This window comes from Chrysochloris asiatica, unplaced genomic scaffold (genome assembly GCF_000296735.1).
Source record: "Chrysochloris asiatica unplaced genomic scaffold, ChrAsi1.0 scaffold00167, whole genome shotgun sequence".
Lineage (NCBI taxonomy): Eukaryota > Metazoa > Chordata > Mammalia > Afrosoricida > Chrysochloridae > Chrysochloris > Chrysochloris asiatica.
The window spans coordinates 5,439,476-5,460,587 of NW_006408685.1; the positions used below are offsets into that span (position 1 = coordinate 5,439,476).

General features: G+C 38.7%; 1 protein-coding gene across 1 annotated transcript in view; it reads right to left on the reverse strand.

The window, feature by feature from the left end:
- Nucleotides 1-7,678: 7,678 nt before the first annotated feature.
- LOC102831410 overlaps nucleotides 7,679-21,112 on the reverse strand; it is a 43,428-nt gene continuing 29,994 nt past the window's right edge. Inside the window, exons 2-4 of the mRNA XM_006871315.1 lie at nucleotides 19,129-19,268; nucleotides 18,879-19,041; nucleotides 7,679-8,000 (exon numbers count right to left, since the gene is read on the reverse strand). Coding sequence (XP_006871377.1) covers nucleotides 7,679-8,000; nucleotides 18,879-19,041; nucleotides 19,129-19,268 — 625 coding nt within the window. The remainder of the gene's footprint in view (nucleotides 8,001-18,878; nucleotides 19,042-19,128; nucleotides 19,269-21,112) is intronic.

Consider the following 21,112-nt stretch of genomic DNA (forward strand, 5'->3'; position numbering starts at 1 on the left):
ATATGCAGATGATACAACCTTGCTTGCTGAAAGTGAAGATGATTTCATTTAAAAATATTACTGATGAAGATCAAAGACCACAGCCTTTGTATGGATTGCATCTTAATGTAAAGAAAACAAAAATCCTCACCATTAGACCAAGGAGAAAAAAATTGAAATTGTCAAGGACTTCATTCTTTTTGGATCAACTATCAACCCTCAAGGAAGCAGCAGTCAAGAAATCAAATTAACTATTGCATTAGGCAAATCTGTTGCACAAAAACTTTTTAAAGTGTTGAAGAGCAAAGATATCAGCTTGATGACTAAGGTGTGCCTGACCCAATCCATGGTATTTCCAATAACCTCATATGCATGCCATATGCTGGATAGTGGATAGGGAAAACAGTAGAAGAACTGATGCTTTTGAGTTATGGTGTTGGAGGAAAATATTGAAAGTGTCATGGGCTGCCATTAGAACAAACAGATCTGTGTTGGTAGAAGTGCAGCCAGAGTGCTCCTTGGAGGCCAGGATGGCTAAACTTTGTCTCTCATACTTTGGACATATTTTCAGGAGCGAACAGTCTATGGAGAAGGATATCATGTTTGATAAGGTGTAGGGTCCAAGAATAAGTGGAAGGCCCCCAGTGAGATGGATTGGCAAAGTGGCAGCATCAATGGGCTCAAGCGTGGCAACAATTGTGAGGTTGGCCAGGACTGGGCAATGTTTCGTTCTGTTGTACATAGGGTTGCTATGAGTCAGTACCAACTCAATGGCACCTAGCAACAACAACAACAACTTCGGAAACCAAATATAGAGAGAGTTGCAATGAGTTGGAATCGACTCGATGGAACTTAACAATATGACTAATTGTGACTGTCACAATTGTAAAGATAGAAGTTTTGTATCAAAAATGGGAGAGTAGTCAATCTTACATTCCAGGAACAGAAGCCCCTAGGACCATCAATGGAGAAGAGCGCAAGCGGAATGCGGGACCCTATCCAGAGAAGCAGCAACACCAGAGATGGAGGCAGAGATGGGGACATGGAGAAAGGGAGCAGCTGAGGACTCTAGATTCATGGGAAGAGAGGGACTGAGAGCTGGCAACCAAGAGGCAGACTTACAGAATGTGCCCGTTGGTGGGGTAAATTATTGTATATGCCTGAATGTTAAAAAAAAAAAAAAAGTGCTAAAGTGAATAGAGAGAAATACAGTTATCTGATGGTATGTGGAGGGGATTATAATCATTATAATGAAATAAGGTGTATGATTTTTTAATGTAAACCTCATGATCTGCCCTGTAAATTTTCACTCAATTCACAATAAAAATTAAAAAAAAAAAGCTGACTTCATTAGAAATACTTCAGCTCTCAAAAATATCTGTCTCAACAGTAAGAAATACAAAGAATTTGCAAACTTCAAAAAAAAAATCCTAGAGAGAGTAGAAAGTCTCATCTTTCTCCATTAGAACGATTGGAGAGCTCAAACTGTGGGTCCACTGTTTATCGTGTGGAGCACCAGTTTATTCTCCATATGAAATAACAAGCGAGAATTTATTCTTATCCCTCTCATGAAAAGAAAGAATAACTGTATCTAAAATGTTTCAACATGGAAAGGTCACCCACAATCTGAAAGCTTTTTTTTTTTTTTTTTTGTATATAAATATTAAAGAGAAAGCGTTGTCCAGAAGGCATTACAAACTCTTTGCAAAATAATAATTCATAATATTAAATCTATAGGAAGTCAAAGAATGTTTCACTCACCTATCTCCTGTTAGATATGAAAGAAGTTTCCATTTCTTTTCTTCCCTTATGAATATTTCAACTGTGAACATTTTTTGTGCAGAAATCTTTGCGTTTTGAAATATTTCTTCAAGTTAGATTTCTCAAAGTAAAATGAGAGGCTCAAAAGATTATGAGCATGGCCAATAGCAAGCTATTTTCAAGTAAAAGTTGAAACAATTTATAACTGGACCAACCATGTTCTCTGGAATGTTCATTTTAAAAAATATTCCATGATTTAGAACACAGGCGTAGATTTTATTATGATTTAATTTACTTTTGTACAGTTATCAGCATACATTTGTATACATATTAATTAACCAACTGTATACCATAATCTGATTATATTTAATCATTGTCTCTGCCCACTTTGTAAAGTTTTTGCACTTTTCTCTTGCTTTTCAACATTAACAATCTCTCCATTGTTCATACTGGTTTGAAACTTCTATTGTAGTGACTTGTCTGCCTTTTATTTCTATTTTTATGTTATTTTTGATTCACATTATTTTAAACTTTTGATGGATTCAGCTATAATAATCCTCATCTTTAAAATTAATGCTTTTGTTTAAGCTTCAAGGCCATTCATGGGTTTGAGAAATATCTTTAATATTAATCTAATATTATTAGTATGTGAATAAAATGTTACAAACATTAAAAAAAAAACTCAATGAAGTATGAATTGAAGGGAAATTTCTTAACATAATTAAGAGCATATATACAAAACCAACAGCCTACAGTACTCTCAATGGAATTAAATTGAAAGCCTTTCCTTTGCAAACAGAAACCAGACAAACTTGGCCTTTATCACAACTCCTACTCAATATTATGTTGGAAGTCTTACCTAGAGCTATAAGGCAAGATACGGAAATTAAAGGCATCCAAATTGGCAAATAGGAAGTAAAGCGCTCTCTCTTTGCAGATGATATGATCGTATGCATAGAAAACACCAAAGACTCAGCAAAAAAAAAAAAAAAAAAAAAAAAAACCAAAGTAAACAAACAAACTACTGAAACTCATAGGAAGATTCAGCAAAGTGGCAGGATACAAGATTCCTCTATACTAATAATGACAGCAGTGAAAAGGAAATTATTAAGGCAATGCCATTTACAATAGCTGCCCAAAAGATAAAATATTTAGGAATAAATGTAACCAGAGAAACAAAGGACCCATACCAAGAAAACTACAAAACAGTACTACAAGAAACCAAAAGAGACTTACAAAAGTGAAATAATATACCATGTTACTGGATAGGAAGACTCAATATCATGAAAATGGCAATACTACCCAAAGCAATCTACACATACAATGCAATCCCAATCCAGATTCCAATGACATTTTTTAGAGATGGAAAAAACAATTACAGGAGGTGGGGCTTGATGGTGGATAGGGCAGAGATGCAGTGAAGTTTGTCATCAGCAATACTACAGAATACCAGTTGAAGTGGGTTCAAGGCAGAGCTCCAAAACTCTGAACTACATAGGTAGTAATATTTAGAAAGTTTGAAGGCTTATAACTAGTGGAGCTTGTAGTGGAAGTAAGAAATCGTGTAATTTTGAATCTGCTGGGCTCAGCAGCCCAGAGCCAACTTGGGTGAGACCAAATGGCAAGACCAAGCGGGAGAACAGACCCACCATGGAAGAATGCCATGGGAAACTTGGAGCAAAGGTGGACAATACACTTTATCAGTTTTGCTTTGTTCTGATTTTCTTTTTATTTTTGTGGTATCTGTTCATTGGCCACCCACTGTTTGTGCACCGCCATTCTGGTGAATACAAGGGATGCCTGAGCGAGTGGCTACCTCCCCACCCCCACCACTGGTGGGTTCTTCTGCTGCACATGTGCACAGATACTCTCAGTCCAAGAGCCAGCCCTGAACTGTTTTTAATAGGAAAAAGTCCAGAACAAGGGGTGTGGAGAGGGAAAAAGAGTTTAAAAACAAAACAGGCTGAAAATTAAATTAAATCCTGAGGTATAGCATAACAACCAACAGTGGCATCTTGAAACTTATCAGACGGTCTTGAAGGCAAGAAGCTGAAAGAGGACATTAAAGTCATAATCATATTAGGCTATAGATTTTTTTTTTTCTCTCTCTCTCATCTTTCTGTGATTATAGATTACAGTATGCAATCTAAATTTTTGGTGGGTTTTTTTTGGTGACTTTTTTTTTTCCTGGTTTTTTTTTTTTTTTTTTTTTTGCTGTTGCTGTTTTGCTGTTTTATGCTCCCCTTTTTACCTTTGGGGGACTCCTTCTCTCCACATATTATCCCAGAAGAGACAGCAACTGCTGCCATAGAGTTAAGTCACAATCACACCCTATAAAACACCAAAATCCAGGGAAGAAACAATACCATTTGCAATACAACAGGAAGGCAGACAACACCTGTGAAAATTACTTTGAATTAAACAATACAAAGAGTGAAAATAGAAGCTCACATCCTAATCACATCTACATAGAGGCAATCAGAAAGCATAAAAAATACCAAACCACACACTCAATTAAGTATTAAGGTCACAGATAAACACTTAACATGCCCAAGAAGCAAAAGCAGATGACCATATCAGCACATGTCTAGAAACAAGATAAAATGTCTGAGACAATTGACCTAGAGGTGGACCTGGACTACATTTTGGAAGGAGGGCAGGCCTTAGAAATGCCTGGGAAGGAATTCAGAAAAATGATAATAAAATGTTTCAAAACACTTTACAATGGAGTTGAGAAAAATAAAGAAGAAGTCAAGAAAGCACTACAGGAACAATCAAATAAGAGATAGAGTATTGGAAACAATTCAAAACCTACAGAAGGCAGTCCAAATTATCAATAATAGAATATCAGAAATAGACAATGCACTGAAAGGGCAAAGCAATAGAATAGAAGAGATGGAAGCCAGAAATAGTGAGCTGGAAGACAAACCTCTCAATACCGCTAAGATAGAAGAGCAAATAGAAAAAAAAAGGATAAAAAAATCTGAAGAAGATCTAAGATTCATGTTGGACAACATGAAGAAGAATAACTTAAGAATTATCGGCATTCCAGAACAAGAAGAATCACACAAGTCCACAGAGGAAATAGTTGAAGAACTGTTGGAAGAAAATTTCCCTATCATCCTGAAAAGTGAAAAGATAAATATTCAAGAAGCTCAATGAACGCCAGGAAGGATAGCCCCCAAAAGAAAATCACCAAGACATATCATAATCAAGCTCTCCAAAATCTGAGATAAGGACAGAATCCTGAAAGCAGCTTGGGAAAAGAGAAGTGTTACATACAAAGGCAAACAAGTCAGATTAAGCTCAGATCTCTCAGCAGAAACCATGCAGGCAAGAAAGCAATGGGGAGACATATATAAAACCCTGAAAGAAAAAAAAAAAAAAAACCACAAAAAACTGTCAACCAAGAATCCTTTATCCAGCAAAGCTATCAATCAAATATGACAGTGTAATCAAAACATCCCAGGATAAATAGAAACTAAGGGATTTGCCAAAGCCAACCCTACGCTACAAAACAGCCTAAAGGGAGGTCTGTGGAATGAGAATCAACAAGATCAGACAACAACCAGAGATTGTCATACATGGCAGCACCTCCCAGAATTAAATCGACAGAATGTACTTTTAGATAACACTATCTTAAAGTATTGGAAAAGCAGAAAAAAATTTAAGGGGTTAGTAAGGAGCTCTGGTAGCGTAGTGGTTACGAATCGGGCTGCGAACCTTAAGGTCAGCGGTTCGAAACTACCAGCCGCTCCGCGGGAGAAAGATGAGGCTTTCTACTCCCGTAAGGATTTACACCCTCGGAAACCCTGTACAGGGTCGCTATGGGTCGGAACCGACTCGACGGCACTTAACAACAACAACAACCTTTGACATAGAAATCGGAGTTTTTCATATATTTGCATTTGATCATTTATTTCAATGGTGTCATTATCCACACAATTGAAAGTCTTTGTGTAGTCAATAAGCACAAGCATCTTTCTGGTATTCTTTGCTTTAGCTAAGATCCATCTGTAGTCAACAATGATATCCCTTGTTCCACGTACTCTTCAGAATCCAGCTTGAACCTATGGCTCTTCCCTGTCAATGTATTGTAGCAGCCATTTTAAAATTAATATGCAAACAATTAAAACTTCTTGTAAAATATCCAAGCAGTTAAACTGTTTGGTACAATTGCCCATGATGTTTTTACACATCATGTGACAGCTTTTGTCCTGGATACTCTTTTCAAGGAGGTTTGCAAAGTAAATAGATATTTACTATAGAAGATAGACTATAGAAGATAGACCTGTCTCTAGGGCAGAGTGCATTTGTTAGTTTTCTGATGAGATTAATAAATATGTTTCTCTCCGAGGCAAAAAATCTGGGTATATTTAATATCAACCTTTCAAAGAATGGAGGGTTACTAAACTCAGAATTCCTCAGCTGTGATTAATATCATCCCTGTCAGTTCAAATGTACCTGGTCAGTTCCACATTACCCTGTTGGGAATTGGGGTCAAAGGAAATAAATTCTAGTGAAGCAAAACTCATGTTGCCTGCTTTGCTGTGATTAAATTAGTCCTTTTTTCTCTAAAGTTATTGGGTAGAAATGTGACAGGCTAACTTGTAGACCTGCAAACAAGGTAACCTCTCAGACACCACACAGTCCTTCAGAAAAAAAACAAACAGGGAAATAAAATCTAGTAGGTGCTAATAAAGAATCCACATAAAATCCAAAGTGTGGGCTAATATGCGGGATGAATGGGTAGTAAAGATAAAAAAGGTGTGCAGAACACATTAGTTTATTTTGTTGCAACTCCTAATCTATTTAGCCTTAAACTCAATATAAAGAATAGACATCAATTTTAATCTTGTTGGATAAACAACAACAAAAAAGAAACAAAACAAAGCAAAAAAAACCCACACAAAACAACCCAAAATACCTCAAAGACAAAAATAACACAGGTTCTTTAGAATGAAATGAATACCCTATTAGCTTTGTAATCTTTACCTGGCGTATCTTTTCTGTTATTAGTTCTAAGAGACTCCACATTATAAAAACAAACAAAAACCACCTGGTGGGGAACTGATTTCCTCATTTTAAGAGATCACCCCCTCCTTGTTCTTATTTTCCAGCCCTAAATTAAGTTAACATTAGCGTCGTGTCTCATATCCACCATTCCACCTTGATATGAAAGGTGAACATGTGCTCAAAAGGAAAGATGAGGTGAAGGAGCTTCATAGATAGTAGTCAAAAGACAACCAACTCAATTGTGAAGTTCCTCTATATTATTAAGGTGTTATTAAGACGATGAATTTTGTTTTTAATTAAAAATTACATGGCACGTTTCTGCGTCCTCTATATCCTTCGCGAAGATCTTCAGGGACCAAAGGATTGTCTGAATTGGATTTGCAGAGCAAGGAGCAGATGGATGACAACACTTTGGGGATGATGAGTGCTGGAGATTATTCAGACCGCAGGAAGTCCAAACATATGTTATCGTTTATGTTAATGTTTGGATAGTACATTCTGGTGGTAAAGGTGATCTGGGGTGGCTTGAAGGGTCGTCTAAAAGAAATTGGATTGATAGGATCCAATCGTTTGGACCCATGATGGTTGTTTGCCAGTGGAACAAGTCTTCCCCCACTGAACCTGTTGAGATTTGGGTGTTGCAGGTCAGGTAGAGGAGCTCCTTGTGGATGTGATTTAGAGTCATTGTCCTGCTGCAGCAGACAGTCTCTGGCGCTGGCCCTGATACCAGGTAGTGGGCGTCCTCTGGGATCGCAGGGTGGGAGGAGTGTTGACGTGTGGAGTTGGCAAATCTGAGCTCTGAGAGCAGGAAGTGGGGTGGAGGGAGGCGTAGGTGGAAGGGGACGATGGCGGAGAGGAGGGCCGGTGAAGGCAGGAGAAAGGCGCTCCAGCAGACATGATGGACTGACTGTGTGTCTGTGGCTCATGGCCGCTGTGCTGCCTGGAGAGCCCGGTGCTCAGGGGCCTTGCCTTGCAGGGGCCAGGCTGTCCCAAGACGCCCAGAGACACTGCTGCCCCTGCTCCAGGTCGCCAGCCGAAGGCTCTGCCGGTTGCCGCCCACATTGGAGCTCTGTGGGACTGGCTGGGATCCTCCCTGTGAGGTCATAGCGGTCAAGTTGAGTACGTGGTGGCAACGTGAGCGAGGGCAGAGTCCAGGGGAAGATGGGGGTGGGTGGGGGTACGCTTGCTCAACCCTCACATGCTTTGTTCTTGTAAGTAGTGTTGCTTGCCCCACCACAGTAAAGCTGTTCAAATGAATAAGAACAGCTCTGGGAATTTCACCTAACCCTTACCCAGATTTAACTTCCTTTAACATTTTACCTCATGGGTAGCTTTACCCTATTCTTTCTCCCCCTTTATTTTCCTCCCCTCTCTTCCATGCCAGTGTTGATAAGAAATCACATCAGATGGCAGGTATCAATTATCACATGAAATAATTTCCAGCTGCATAACTATTACCTAATATACCTATTCAACCAATTTTGGAAGGCAGGTTAACAATAATTTGACCTAATTTTAAAGAGGGAGAGTGTAGATGGGTGAATGGACAGTCTAATAGTAAGATAAAATAATTAATTGAAAGGGAACTATTGTAAATTTCTTGTGTTGTTGCTATTAAGTGCGGTCGACTTGGTCAGACTCATAGCAACCTTGTTCAAACCGGTCTTGCTTATCTGACGGCACTGCACCAAAAAAAGAGCATGGCTGAATGCCAGGGCATTTTAAAAATGTAGACAGCACATATAACACAATAAGATCTTGAGATAAGCTTACAAAGTTCTCTTTTTCCAAGATAATGAGACTTAAACATTGTTTTGCAAGTTCAGGAGCCATTAACAACCATTTTGATGGGGTTGGGCATCAGGACTATGTGATATTGGACGAGTTCTATAAAGAAAAAGAGGGGTAGCCATGGCCTTTACATCCTGCCAGTAACCAAAGCTATCTCCTAAATAGCTTTTGCACTCATCTGAACTTCATCTCCAATGTAGGATCATCTGAAGCTATTTTAGCTTTTTGTTATTTTTTCCCCTGACATAATGTAATCCTTTTCTTAGAGTTCAACTGTAAGGTTATAGATACTGACCTATTGAAACTCTATGAATAAAATTGATACAAGCATTCTTTCCATGTGGTTTCCTATTGAAACAGTATTTAATTCCTGAAACAGTCTTCTTTCATTATCTAAGACAAATGTTGTCAAGACAAAGGTGGCTCCACACTATCTCCTTTACAGCTAATACTAACCTAATGTCATTTATAATTTTAGTGTTCAGCTTTAAAATGTGAGGGATGGACTAGATTAATGTCTCTTAAACCAAAAATCAAACTCAATGTCATTGAGTTGATTCTGACTCATAACAACCCTATAGGACAGAGTAGAACTGCTCCAAAGAGTTTCATAGGCTGTAAATAGTATTTGATAAAAATAATATTTGATACGTTTTCATGTTAAAGTGAAATATAATCTACTTTACAAGCTTTTAAATGTTATATATTATCACCTCACAGTTTATATGACAGAAGTTCTATTTAGCTGATATTTTAATCATGGTCTTCAAAAGTCAGCATATTGAATTATTTCTACATTTTTGATGTGTCTCTGTAGGACAAACACTGTACTGCTAACTGAATGCTTGGCAGTTCAAACCCACAAGCTGCTCCTCAGAAATCTTAAACACGTTTACTATGAGCTGGAACAGATTGGATGACCCTTAGCAATGACAAACTATCAATCCGTTCTCAATTACTGTATTTTTACACAAATAAAATATGTCTTCAACTGCTTTCCTTCCTCCAGAGATATTTTCTGTTCTTTACAAGAAAACTATTATGCATGACTATTTGCAACTCTTACAATTGTAAAGGTAGAAGTTTTGTAACAAAAACAGGGGAGTGGTTGGTTAATCTTACAGTCCAGAAACAAAGAACCCTAGGATCATCAAAGGAGAAGCGCACCAGCAGAATGAGAGACCTTATCCCAAGAAGCAGCAACACCAGAGATGGAGGCAGAGATGGGGCAGAGATGGAGACATGGAGAGAGGCAGCAGCTGAGGACTCTAGATTCATGGGAAATGAGGGATTAACAGATGGTGGCCAGGAGGCAGAATTGCAGAATGTGCCTTTTGGTGGTGTAAATTATTGTATATGCCTGAGTGTTTTTTTTAAAAAAGCTAAAGTGAATAGAGAGAACACTGGTAACTGATGGTACATGGAGGGGATTATAATCATTGTAATGAAACAAGGTGTATGGTTTGTTGAAAGTAAAACTGATGATCAGCCCTGTAAATGTTTACTCAATCCACAGTAAAAACCTTAAATAAAATAATAATAAAAAAGAATTATTCAGAATCTCTTTGTAAGAATTTCTTGGGTATTTTTTATTTTATCTCAACAAGATGGCATATTATCTTTGTAATAAAGTCCTTAATTCATTAAAAAAAAAAAGAAAATTATTATGAATTGAGTGAAGGTTTATAGAGATCATCAGTTTTATAGTCAACATATCGTATCTTTGTTTAATCTCAATTGCAATTCCCTCATTGTAACATCACTTATCCTACTTCCTCCTGTTTCTTGTCTTCATTCCTCCTTCTCTCCCTGCCCTTCTGAACTTTGTCCTTTGGTAAATGCTGCTCTTTTGATCCCGAATGGTTGACCATTCTGTAATAGACATCAACCAAACCACACCCAATCCAACAAAGAGTGAATGGAAAATGGTGCACATGCTTCAATTTTCTCACAGCACCTACGAGAGAGAGATGGTGAGAGCCTAAGAACATACATTAGCACCTCACTAATATTGTTGTCCCCCTATATACCTATCTATTGCTTAGCTGAAGGTTGAGTCTTGAGGGGCGAGTTCAGTCCCAGGCCTGAAGGGTGACCAAAGACCATAATCTTGGGGTTCTGCCAATCTCTATGTGACCAGTATGACTGGTCTTTTTATGAATTTGGGTTTTGTTCCACATTTATTTTGCACTCTATCTAGGACCTGCTAAAGGGTGTTCTTTGAACTGAGAACAGTCCAAGAACAGGAGACAACAACCTGAAATTACCATACATGACAACACCACCCAGAACTCAATCCAGATATAGAAGTATTTAAAGGAAAACAAAGTACTTAAAGGAAAACAAAAGGATTAATGAACCATGCTACAAGATTGAAAATAGGGAAATGGAAATGTCAATGTATAATGAAGTCAACCACAAAGCAAAACGAGGGAATAGTGTAGATACAGAACTTCCAAATGGGAAGAAATTCAAATAGATTTCAAGATAAAGTTTTAAATGTTTAAGCTGTTTTAAGCAGGGAAAAAGTAATAAATTACAGGATAACTTCAAAGAAAAATAATGCACCTGTACATCAAAATTTTAAAAAAAGGAAAACCAGAAAGATTTAGTAAACATTAACACAACAAAAATAAAAATGACAAGAGCACCCACAAACAAAATGAACTCATTATAGAAAATTATGTGGAACAAAGAATCCAGCAGCACCACACACACACACACACACACACACACAAACAAAAACAAAAACAAAAGCCGTGCACAGAAAATTGAGAGCAATCAATTCATACCTATTGATAATTACATTGAATATAAATGGATTAAATGTATCAGTCAAGAGACACAGAAAAGCAGAATGGATAAGAAAACAGGATTCTTCAATATGCTGTCTGTAAGAGACATATAAAAAAAATGAAGATTAAATGCCCATCAACAGAAGCATGGATAAATAAACTTTGGTACATACATACAGTGGACTACTTTGTAAATGCTGAAAAATTAAGATGAATCTGGTAAATACGTAATATTATGGTTGAATCTGGAGGACTTTACTCTGAGTGAAATTAGTCAATTATAAAATGTCAAATATTGTATGAGACCATTGTTGTAAAAAGTCTTAAGAAGTATTTTCTTGATAAAAATTTTAACATGGGTGACAGGGTAAGCAATATACAAGAGGGAGGTTAGCAGAGGAAAGATGGAGATATTGAAAGACACAGGGAGAATGCAACAGATAAAGTGAATAGAGGTACATACTGTTAACTGTTGGTACATGGAGGGGATTGCAACCATGTAATGAAACAAAGTATATGATTGTTAAGTGCTGTAGAGTAGGTTCCAACTCATAAATTAGCCTGTATAGGGTTTCCAAGGAGCGGCTGGTGAACTTGAAGTTCAAACCAACTTTGTGGTCTCCAGTGCATTATTCTAAAGTATATGATTGTTGTTGTTGTTTAGTGCCGTCGAGTCGGTTCCGACCCATAGCGACCCTGTACAGGGTTTCCGAGGGTGTAAATCTTTACGGGAGTAGAAAGCCTCATCTTTCTCCCGCGGAGCTGCTGGTAGTTTCGAACCACTGACCTTAAGGTTCGCAGCCCGATTTGTAACCACTACGCTACCAGAGCTCCTTTTAAAATCTGATGATCTGCTCTGTAGCCTTTCACTGAATTCACAATAAAAAGTTGCAAATAAATAAACAAAAAGTGGGAAAAGGACTATGATTTGGATATATACACTATTGCAGATTAGAAAATTTTACTGGATTGATTTTGCGGCCCTCTGACCACCTTGGTAGGGTATGATTTATGACCATTTGGCCCTGGTATCCCAATATTCACTAATGGCATGCTCTGGCAAGTCCTTGAGAGTAAGACTGGTTCTCTTAGGGTAGTTCTAGTAATCCACTTTGGAATTTACTCTGCCTGAGGACAAAGTTTTTTATGTGGCCATTTAATAGTCAGAATGAACTTATTTATGAATTTATGCCAAGACTCAAAATGGAGTTGGGGCTCCCATTGTAAACCATGCTGTTGAGCCATTAAGTGTTTTCAAGTTAGTTCTGACTCATAGTGACCCTATATAGGGTTTCTGACGAGCTGCTTATGGGTTTGAAACATTGACTTTGCAGTTAGCTGTGTAATGCTTATACTACAGCACCAAACCAGGACTCCACTATAAAACATAGCCTTTCACAATCAAGTGCTTAGAATTTAAGCTCTGACACACATATGTTGGAAATATATGTATGAATATAGTACAGCATACAGGAGATAAACGAATGTAAATTTCTTAGCCATAACCAAAATACCTTGATGGAATTAGTCTCTGGACCTGAAGGCTCAGACAATAGTTTCGTGTGGGCCATCCAAGTCAATTAATACAACAATCCAGAAATATTCTACATCCTACTTTGTTGAATAGTGACTGGGTTCTTAAAGACTTGTGTAATGTGTCTCTCCTGGTCCAAAGGAGAGTGAAAAAAATCAAAGACACATGGAAAAAATTAGGTCAAAGTATTAAAGAACCACGTGACAAGAACCATTAGACATGAACTAGATGGTGTCTGGCTACCACTACCAACTGTTTTGAAAGGAATCACATTAGAAAATCCTGGATAGAGTGGGAGAAAAATGCTAAATGAGAAACACCATGCTTACTGGTCAAAGAGAGACTGGTTTAACCACAGAGGCTATATATCAAACTTAGTGGTAGAAGGATGTCAGCTGTAAACCTGAGAAAGAAACACTTTTCTGTTCTGCAACTATTCCAATCAAGGGCATGCTTTAAATGAAAGTCATGTTCTTATGCCTTTATCAGATTTCCACACTGTACAGTTAATCCCCATCTACCTCAAAGAAGGGGAAAACAATATTTGCTGTTTTTCATAGCTGCAAATGTGTGCGATACACATTCTATTTTATTTTAAAAAACAAAGGTTCCCTGGCTTTTAGAAAGATGGTAGACTAGACGAAAGTATCACATAAGACCCTATGCAACAAAGAAATGAGAGACCAAATGAAACAAACACAGATAATCCTGGAACTCTGAGCTTCAGAGGAACGTTTAGAGTAGTGGACTGAAAATGAGAGGAAAAGTTGAGCAGGGTCATGTAAAGAAGAATGACTGTTGAATGGTTGGCCAGCAAGACCCATCATGGCTATCTTGAACTTTTGTGAACAGCTTTGGAGAAAGCAGACAGTGGAGTAGATTCACACCAGGCATTGGTGACCAGAAGTGTGACAGATTCCCACCTTCATCCAGCCCCCATACAGACCCTGCTTTCTAGGAGTTTGGAACTTCGTGGCTGTGAGTCATGCTGTCTGGTTATAAGGGTTTCTGCTATACTAATGCTGGTCTGGTGGCTCTGTGGGTTCTGTAGGTCTGGAGTTGAGCCCACCTGAATCTAGACATCAAGGTGGCACAACTGGAACCCGATTCAAACTACTGTTTCAACTTCACAAACAAAAATAATGAAACAATGAAAGTAAAGAAACAAAAACACGCACACAAACCGCTGCCTTTAAGGAACACTGAAGCCAGCTACATTAATGGGCTTCACAAAGTACTTACAAATTGGATGTCCTGAGCATAGAAACCATCTAGGCCTATAGGAACTCCATCTAGGGCTGGGAACTTGGCTGTCACATCCTCCCTCCACCCACCGCTTGAGCTACTTGGCTTGACAGGACACCCCCAGAGTTTTCTCCTCTCAGGGTACAGCAGTTGCACTGCTCTGTTTGTTTTTATTTCTTTACTTTTACTGTTTTTGTTTATTTTTTCATCTCCTTCACTTTCCCTTCCCTTGATTTTAATTCTATCTCAAATTTCATTTTTCTTTTATTCTGTTTCTCATTTATCCCTCTTCTTCTGTTTTTCCTTGTGATCTTTCTTTTACTCTCTACTCTGTCTTTTCATCTTCTGTCTCCCTGCTTTATTTAGTGTTTTCAAAATTTCTTCCTTTTTGTTTCTCTTAGCTTCGTCTTCTATAGTTCAATTTTTCTTTCCCTTTTTTCTCTTTCTGGTTATTATGTTGTTGTTTTTTCATTGCTGCCTGTTTTTTGGTTTTTTTTTCTTCTTCTTTTTCTATTTATGCTATTGTTTTCTTAATTGTATATTCTGGGTTTTTTTTTTTGTTTTGTTTTGTTTTGTTTTAGGTTTTTGTTGTTGTTGTTAGGCACCATCGAGTTGGTACTGACTCACAGTGACCTTACGCACAGCAGAACAAAACACTGCACGATCCTGGGCCAACCTCACTATTGTTGCCACGCTTGACACCATGGATGCTGCCACTTTGTCAATCCTCTCGCTGGAGGTCTTTCTCTTTTTCTCTGACCCTACACCTTACCACACATGATATCCTTCTCCCGCGACTGGTCCCTCCTGACAATATGTCTGAAGTATGAGAGACGAAGTTTGGCCATCTTGGCCTCCAAGGAGTACTCTGGTTGCACTTCTTCCAACACTGAAATGTTGGTTCTTTTGGAAGCCCATGGTACTTTCAATATTCTCCTCCAATACCAAACTCAAAAGCATCAATTCTTCTACTGTCTTCTTTATTTTATTGTCCAGCTTTCGAATGCATATGAGGTTATTGAAACTCTCATGGCACCTTAGTCCTCAAACTCTTCAAGACTTAAAAAGGTCTTGTGCAGTAGTTTTGCCTAATACAATAAATACATCGTTTGATTTCTTGACTGCTGCTTCCATGAGTGTTGATAGTTGATCCAAGAAGAATGAAGTCCTTGACAACTTCAATCTTCTCTCTGTTGATAAGAATGTTGTTTACTAGTCCAGTGGTGAGGATTTTTGTTTTCTTTACATTGAGATGTAATCCATACCAAAGGCTGTGCTCTTTGATCTTCATCAGAAAATGTTTTAAGTCCTCTTCACTTTCAGCAAGAAAGGTTGTATCATCTGCACATTGCAAGTTGTTAATGAGTCTTTCTCCAATCATGATGCTACATTTTTCTTTATATAACCCAGCTTCTCAGATTATTTGCTCAGCATACAGATTGAATAAGTATGGTGAAAGAATACAACCCTGCCGCACACCTTTCTTAATTTTAAACCATTCAGTGTTCCCATGTTCTGTTCGAACAACTGCCTCTTGGTCCATGTACAGTCTCCATGTACAGTACACATGAGCACAATTAAGTGTTCAGGAATACTCATATTTTGCACTGTTGCCCATAGCTTGTCATGATTCACACAATCAAAAGCCTTAGCTTAGTCAATAAAGCATAGAAAAACATCTTTCTGATATTCTCTGCTTTTAGCCAAGATCCATCGGACATCAGCAATGATATCCCTCGTTCCATTGCCTCTTCTGAATCTGGCTATAACCTCTGGAAGTTCTCTGTCAACATATGCTTTTTGAGGTAGATACTATTTATTATACTCATATAACAGATAAATACATAGAGGTACATGAAGACTAGGCACCCTGCCCTGAGCGCTACAGAGAGTAAGATGTGAAGCTTGGTTTGAATCCAAATAGTTGACTCAGACTAAGCAACTGAATGACATGATTATTTCTGATCATTGTTAGAGACTTTTATTGAGATCTATATTCAATGCTCAATAATCTGGTGAAGGTGTGGTGGCTTTGTATGTCTCACACCCAAATTTTTAATCTCAGATCTGAAATCTGACTGCCATGAAATTTAGCCTCCATTGGGATCCTGGCAGGGTTGTTAAAAATAAAAGAAAATCACCTTTCCTATCTGCTAATGGGAATCCTAGTGTGGCACTGTACACCTGGACATCTAAGTGCAAGGTCAGGGGTTCAAACCCACCAGTCACTATTTGGAAATCCTACACAGGGTCTCTATGAGTCAAAATCGACTCCATGGCTCTTAAAAAAAACAACAGTTGTTGTTCTGCAATTTTGAACATAGATGTGAACACAGATGAATTCAAGTGCTGGATTCCTATCCCCAGAGGTCTCTAGGACTTGAGACCATTAGTGATGATTCTCCAGCTAACAGGCCTTGCTATATTCAAGGCTATTCATGGCATTCTAGTTCTTCTAATAAAAGCTGGAGATGTCCTCGGTCATCTTTTTTTTTTTTTTTAAATATCATTAAGTTCTCATCTTTTGATTCCTGTGTTTTTTCTTGCCTTATCATATTCTGTTTTTATTTAATAAGTATGCAATTACTAGCTGTATGACCCACACAAGCCATGTTATCTCTAAGGCCTAGGTTGGCTCGTCTGTAAAATAAAGATATACTTTGCCTGCCGTGAGGCAAGAGATCTGATGACCTCTGGAGGGCACTTCAAGCTCTAAACTGCAAACAGGGCAGAAGAGGAGGGGCAGGGTGGGGACATTGTGCAACCATTCAACTCTTCAGAAGTTAACTTAGTTGTACATCAACTGCTAGTTTAGTGGAGGGTTGTTGTTGTTAATTGTCATTGAATCAGTTCCACTGAGCGGCGCTGTATAGGGTTTTTGAGGCTGTAAATCTTTACAGGAGCCAAAAGCCTCCCATTTGGAGCACATGGTGGGCTCAAACCACAGACCTGTGGTTACTAGTCCAGTGTTTATCCTACAGAGCTACCACCCTCCCTTCAATAATGGGTAAAACCAAACAATTTATCTTTTCTTGTTGTTGTTAAGTGCCATCGAGTCAATTTAGTTCTGACTCATAGCCCCCCATGTATAGGGTTTCTGAGGAGCCGTTGATGGGTTTGAACTCCAACCTGTGGTCAACAGTCACACCAGGACTACAACTCATCTCTAGAGGAAGAGTGTTGTTGTTATGTTCCGTGGAGTCAGTTCTGACTCAGTGACCCTGTACAGGGTTACCGAGGCTATAAATCTTTATAGGAGCAGAAAGCCTCATCTTTCTCCAGTTGGTAGTTTCGAACTTCTGACATTGCGGTTCACAGCCTGATCCGTACTCATCTTTATTAACTGGTTGCTAGCATCAAAGCTATTGTGCCTGTTGACCACAGGTTGGAGGTTCAAACCCATCAGCTGGTCCTCAGAAACCCTATACAGAGGGGCTATGAGTTAGAACCAAACTGACTCAATGGCACAACATATTTACCAATATAAAGGAGCTCTGGTAATGGTTATGAATTGGGCTGCTAATCTCACGGTCAGCAGTTAGAAACTACCAGCTGTCCCATGGGGGAAAGATGAGGCATTCTGCTTCCGTAAAGATTTACAGCCTCAGAAACCCTGTACTGGGTCACTATGAGTCAGTACCGACTCCACAGTACATAACAGCAACAACAACATTTACCAATATAGAGGAATAAAAGAAAAAAAAAATTTGAATGAATAGTTTCAACACCAGAAGAGATTTTGATATTTTCATCAGCAACAGAAGAACTGTGCTCATCACTCTTGACTACAAATCTTAATGATGAATAACTATGGGCAAGAAGGAGATACATACTCATTTTATGGCAAACATTTCTATCTACCATTAGATGCAGTTTTTTTTTTTTTTTTTTTACAGGTAGCATTTTTAACATTCAAATTTTTAAAAATTCAATACATTAAAGGAATGCTGAAAGCAACATGGCTCCATTTTTGCTGGACTGAATTAGATATTCTTTGGGGTGAAGTCCTTCTAAAGATTACTTCTCAATCTATTTTCCCTTTCTTTTCCTAACTTTTCTCTCTATATAGCATAAGGATGGAGTGGAAGTAGGGGATAAAAATGTGCCAATCAGAAGACAGTGACAAGAATTTTAGTTGTTGCTTTGTTTTGTGGAGCTCACCCACCCATGCCTTCCCCCCTTTTCAGCTTTAAAACAAATCTCTCTTCCCAACCACTCCTATCCTTGGAGTAAACAGACCAGACCTTCATTTAGAGTAAAGGGGAGGGGGTCAACTAAAAGTTTATTGCAAAATAAGACGGAATTAACAACTGACTTTCTTATTTCAAAACTCCCATATTCTGCCAATTAAAAAAAATCTGTTCCCCCTATCTTCTGAATGACTTAGATTTCAGGCCATCACGGTTTTTAAGTCATAAAGAAAGCATTATTTTTCATACGTTCTGCAAACTGAATTGGGTGCCCTCTGTCCCCCTTCATTGTTGCGCCAGCATTTTAAAAGGTTCTTTCTGCCGGTTAATTTTAGGCTGACGTCGGGGTTCCAGGAAAGCATTTTTTTCCTCTTTAAGGATTATCGCAGATTTCACACCACCACACATTCCTCCAGTTTTCTTTCTCCTATTTACTCTCCTCAGAGAATTAGATGCTTGGAGATGGTGAAATTCTCTTCTCTGTGACAAGGCAGAGGGGTGCCTGTCTCCATGCCAAAAGAACCTAGCGTTGCCCAGGGTTTTCAGTGCTCCCAAAACTGACTTTACACTCTGTGGGTTCGAAAAGTGACTGAAGTCATGGAGTGCTCCTCGGTCCTTGTGGTCATGCAGCCCTTTGTCCACATGGTGTGCTGCACTTCTTGTGTCCTCTGATATTCCAAGACCCGCATGAGAATGGATTTGGGTGGGGCTTCGGACTCTCCTCGCTGGGCTCAGGAGGGATCTTCCACATGGTGGCCAGAAATTAGCCATTCTCATGGAAATCGAGATGAGCAATTGGGCACCTGGAGGTCTTTACCTGCCTGGGGTAGGCTTTCCCCACCAGCCACATCTTGGCATCCAAGGTTCCCTGGAGTCCCCAATCTCTCTGGGTGCAAAAGAAAGAGCACTTTCTCTCTGACCCAGGTCTCACAGTTCAAGTTCTCTCCAGCCAGCAATCTGGGGACTCGGGATGCCGAAGGGTCTTTGGTGTGGCCTCTGCTTCCCCTCAGCGAGATTTAGGGAGCCCGGGGCCAGGGCCGCCCCCAGATTCGCATAAAAACAACCTGGTCTCAGAGACGTGGGGTAAGTCCATGGGATTCCAAGCACTTGGTGCCCCGGGAGACCTCATTCTGTCAGGAAGATAGTTCATTGGTTTCTTCCTTCACCAGATCACTCAGTAGTTCCTGCTGAGAATTTCCTGTTTTGCTTTCTTGTTTGTGTGAATTTTCTCCTCTTGTACCACCCAAATGGAGACAACAACTGTGCCCATACAATCCAGCCACAACCATACTTTCTGTAGTTCCACCAGCTGGACAAGAACCAATACCAGTTCCTATACCAACTGATCAATGATAGACATCAACCAACCCAAACTTAACTGAACAGTGAATGGAAAATGGTTCACATGCTTCAATATTCTAATCACAGTCACAAGAGATAGATGGTGACAGCCTAAAAACACATCAACATGCAGTCATCATTTAAATACAAATACAACACCACCACAATGTCCCAGAGACAACAGACAAAAAAAAAAAAAGAAAAAGAAAAAGGAAAAATAGAGTGTGGCTCAATCAAATGTATGAGATGCAGAACCAGAAAACATTTCTGAAGAAGAAAAAGAATTGGAACTACCTGAGAAAGTATTCAAAATAATATTTAGGTACCTTCAATGGACTGACTGAACGATTGCGGAAAATAAGAACACAGAAAAAACTTTAGAAGAGTTTAGGAAAACACTGCAAGACCAAACACACAAAATTAAAGCAAATTTTGAAACAATGTTAAAGTGGCACATAGAAATCCAGGCAATTAATACTAAGATTTCAGAAATAGACAATAAATTCAAAGAACAAAGGAATACATTCAAAACAATGGGAGCCCAAACAAGTGAGATTGAAGACAAATCTCTCAGTACTATTATGTTGTTGTTAAGTGCCGTTGAGTCACTTCTGACTCACAGCAACCCTGTATAGGGTTTTAGAGGAGGGGCTGGTGAGTTTGAATCACTGACCTTGTGGTTCAAACCAACTTTGCAGTCCAGTGCTTTATTGCACTGCACCACACTAGGACCCTAACACTACTATAACAGAAGAATACATAGGAAAAACAATGATCAAATCCAAAGAAAGCCTAAGATTTATTTGGGGCAACATGAAGAGGAATAACTTATAAGTGATCAGAATTACAGAACAAGAAGAGACAACAAAAAGCCATCGACTCACTATTGTCAGTTAATTTTCAACAAATGGTGCTAGCAAAACTGGAAATACATTTGCAGAATAATAAAACAAGAACCGTAGCTCACACCATATACAAAAATGAACTCAATGTGGATTAAAGGCCTAAATGTAAAACCCAGAACTATAAAGATCATCAATAAAAAAACAGGGACAAACTTAGGGGCTCTGATACACAGCACAAATACACTCTCAAACAACTGAAAATACACAAACAGAAAAAGAAAATAGATGTCTGGCACCTCCTAAAAATTAGACACTTATGTACATCAAAAGTTTTCACCAAAAGAGTAATAAAAGAACACACATACTGGGAGAATTTTTTTTGGTATTCACATATCATACAGAGTACTACTCTATAAAATGTATATTGTTGTTGTTGTCAGGTGCCATTGAGTAGGAACCAACTCATAGCTACCCCATGCACAGCAGAACGAAACAATGTCAGATCCTGGGCCAACCTCACTACCGCTGCCACACTTGACACCATCAATGAAGCCACCTGGCTGATCCATCTCATTGGGGGTCTTCCTCTCTTTCTCTGACCCTCCATCTTACCCA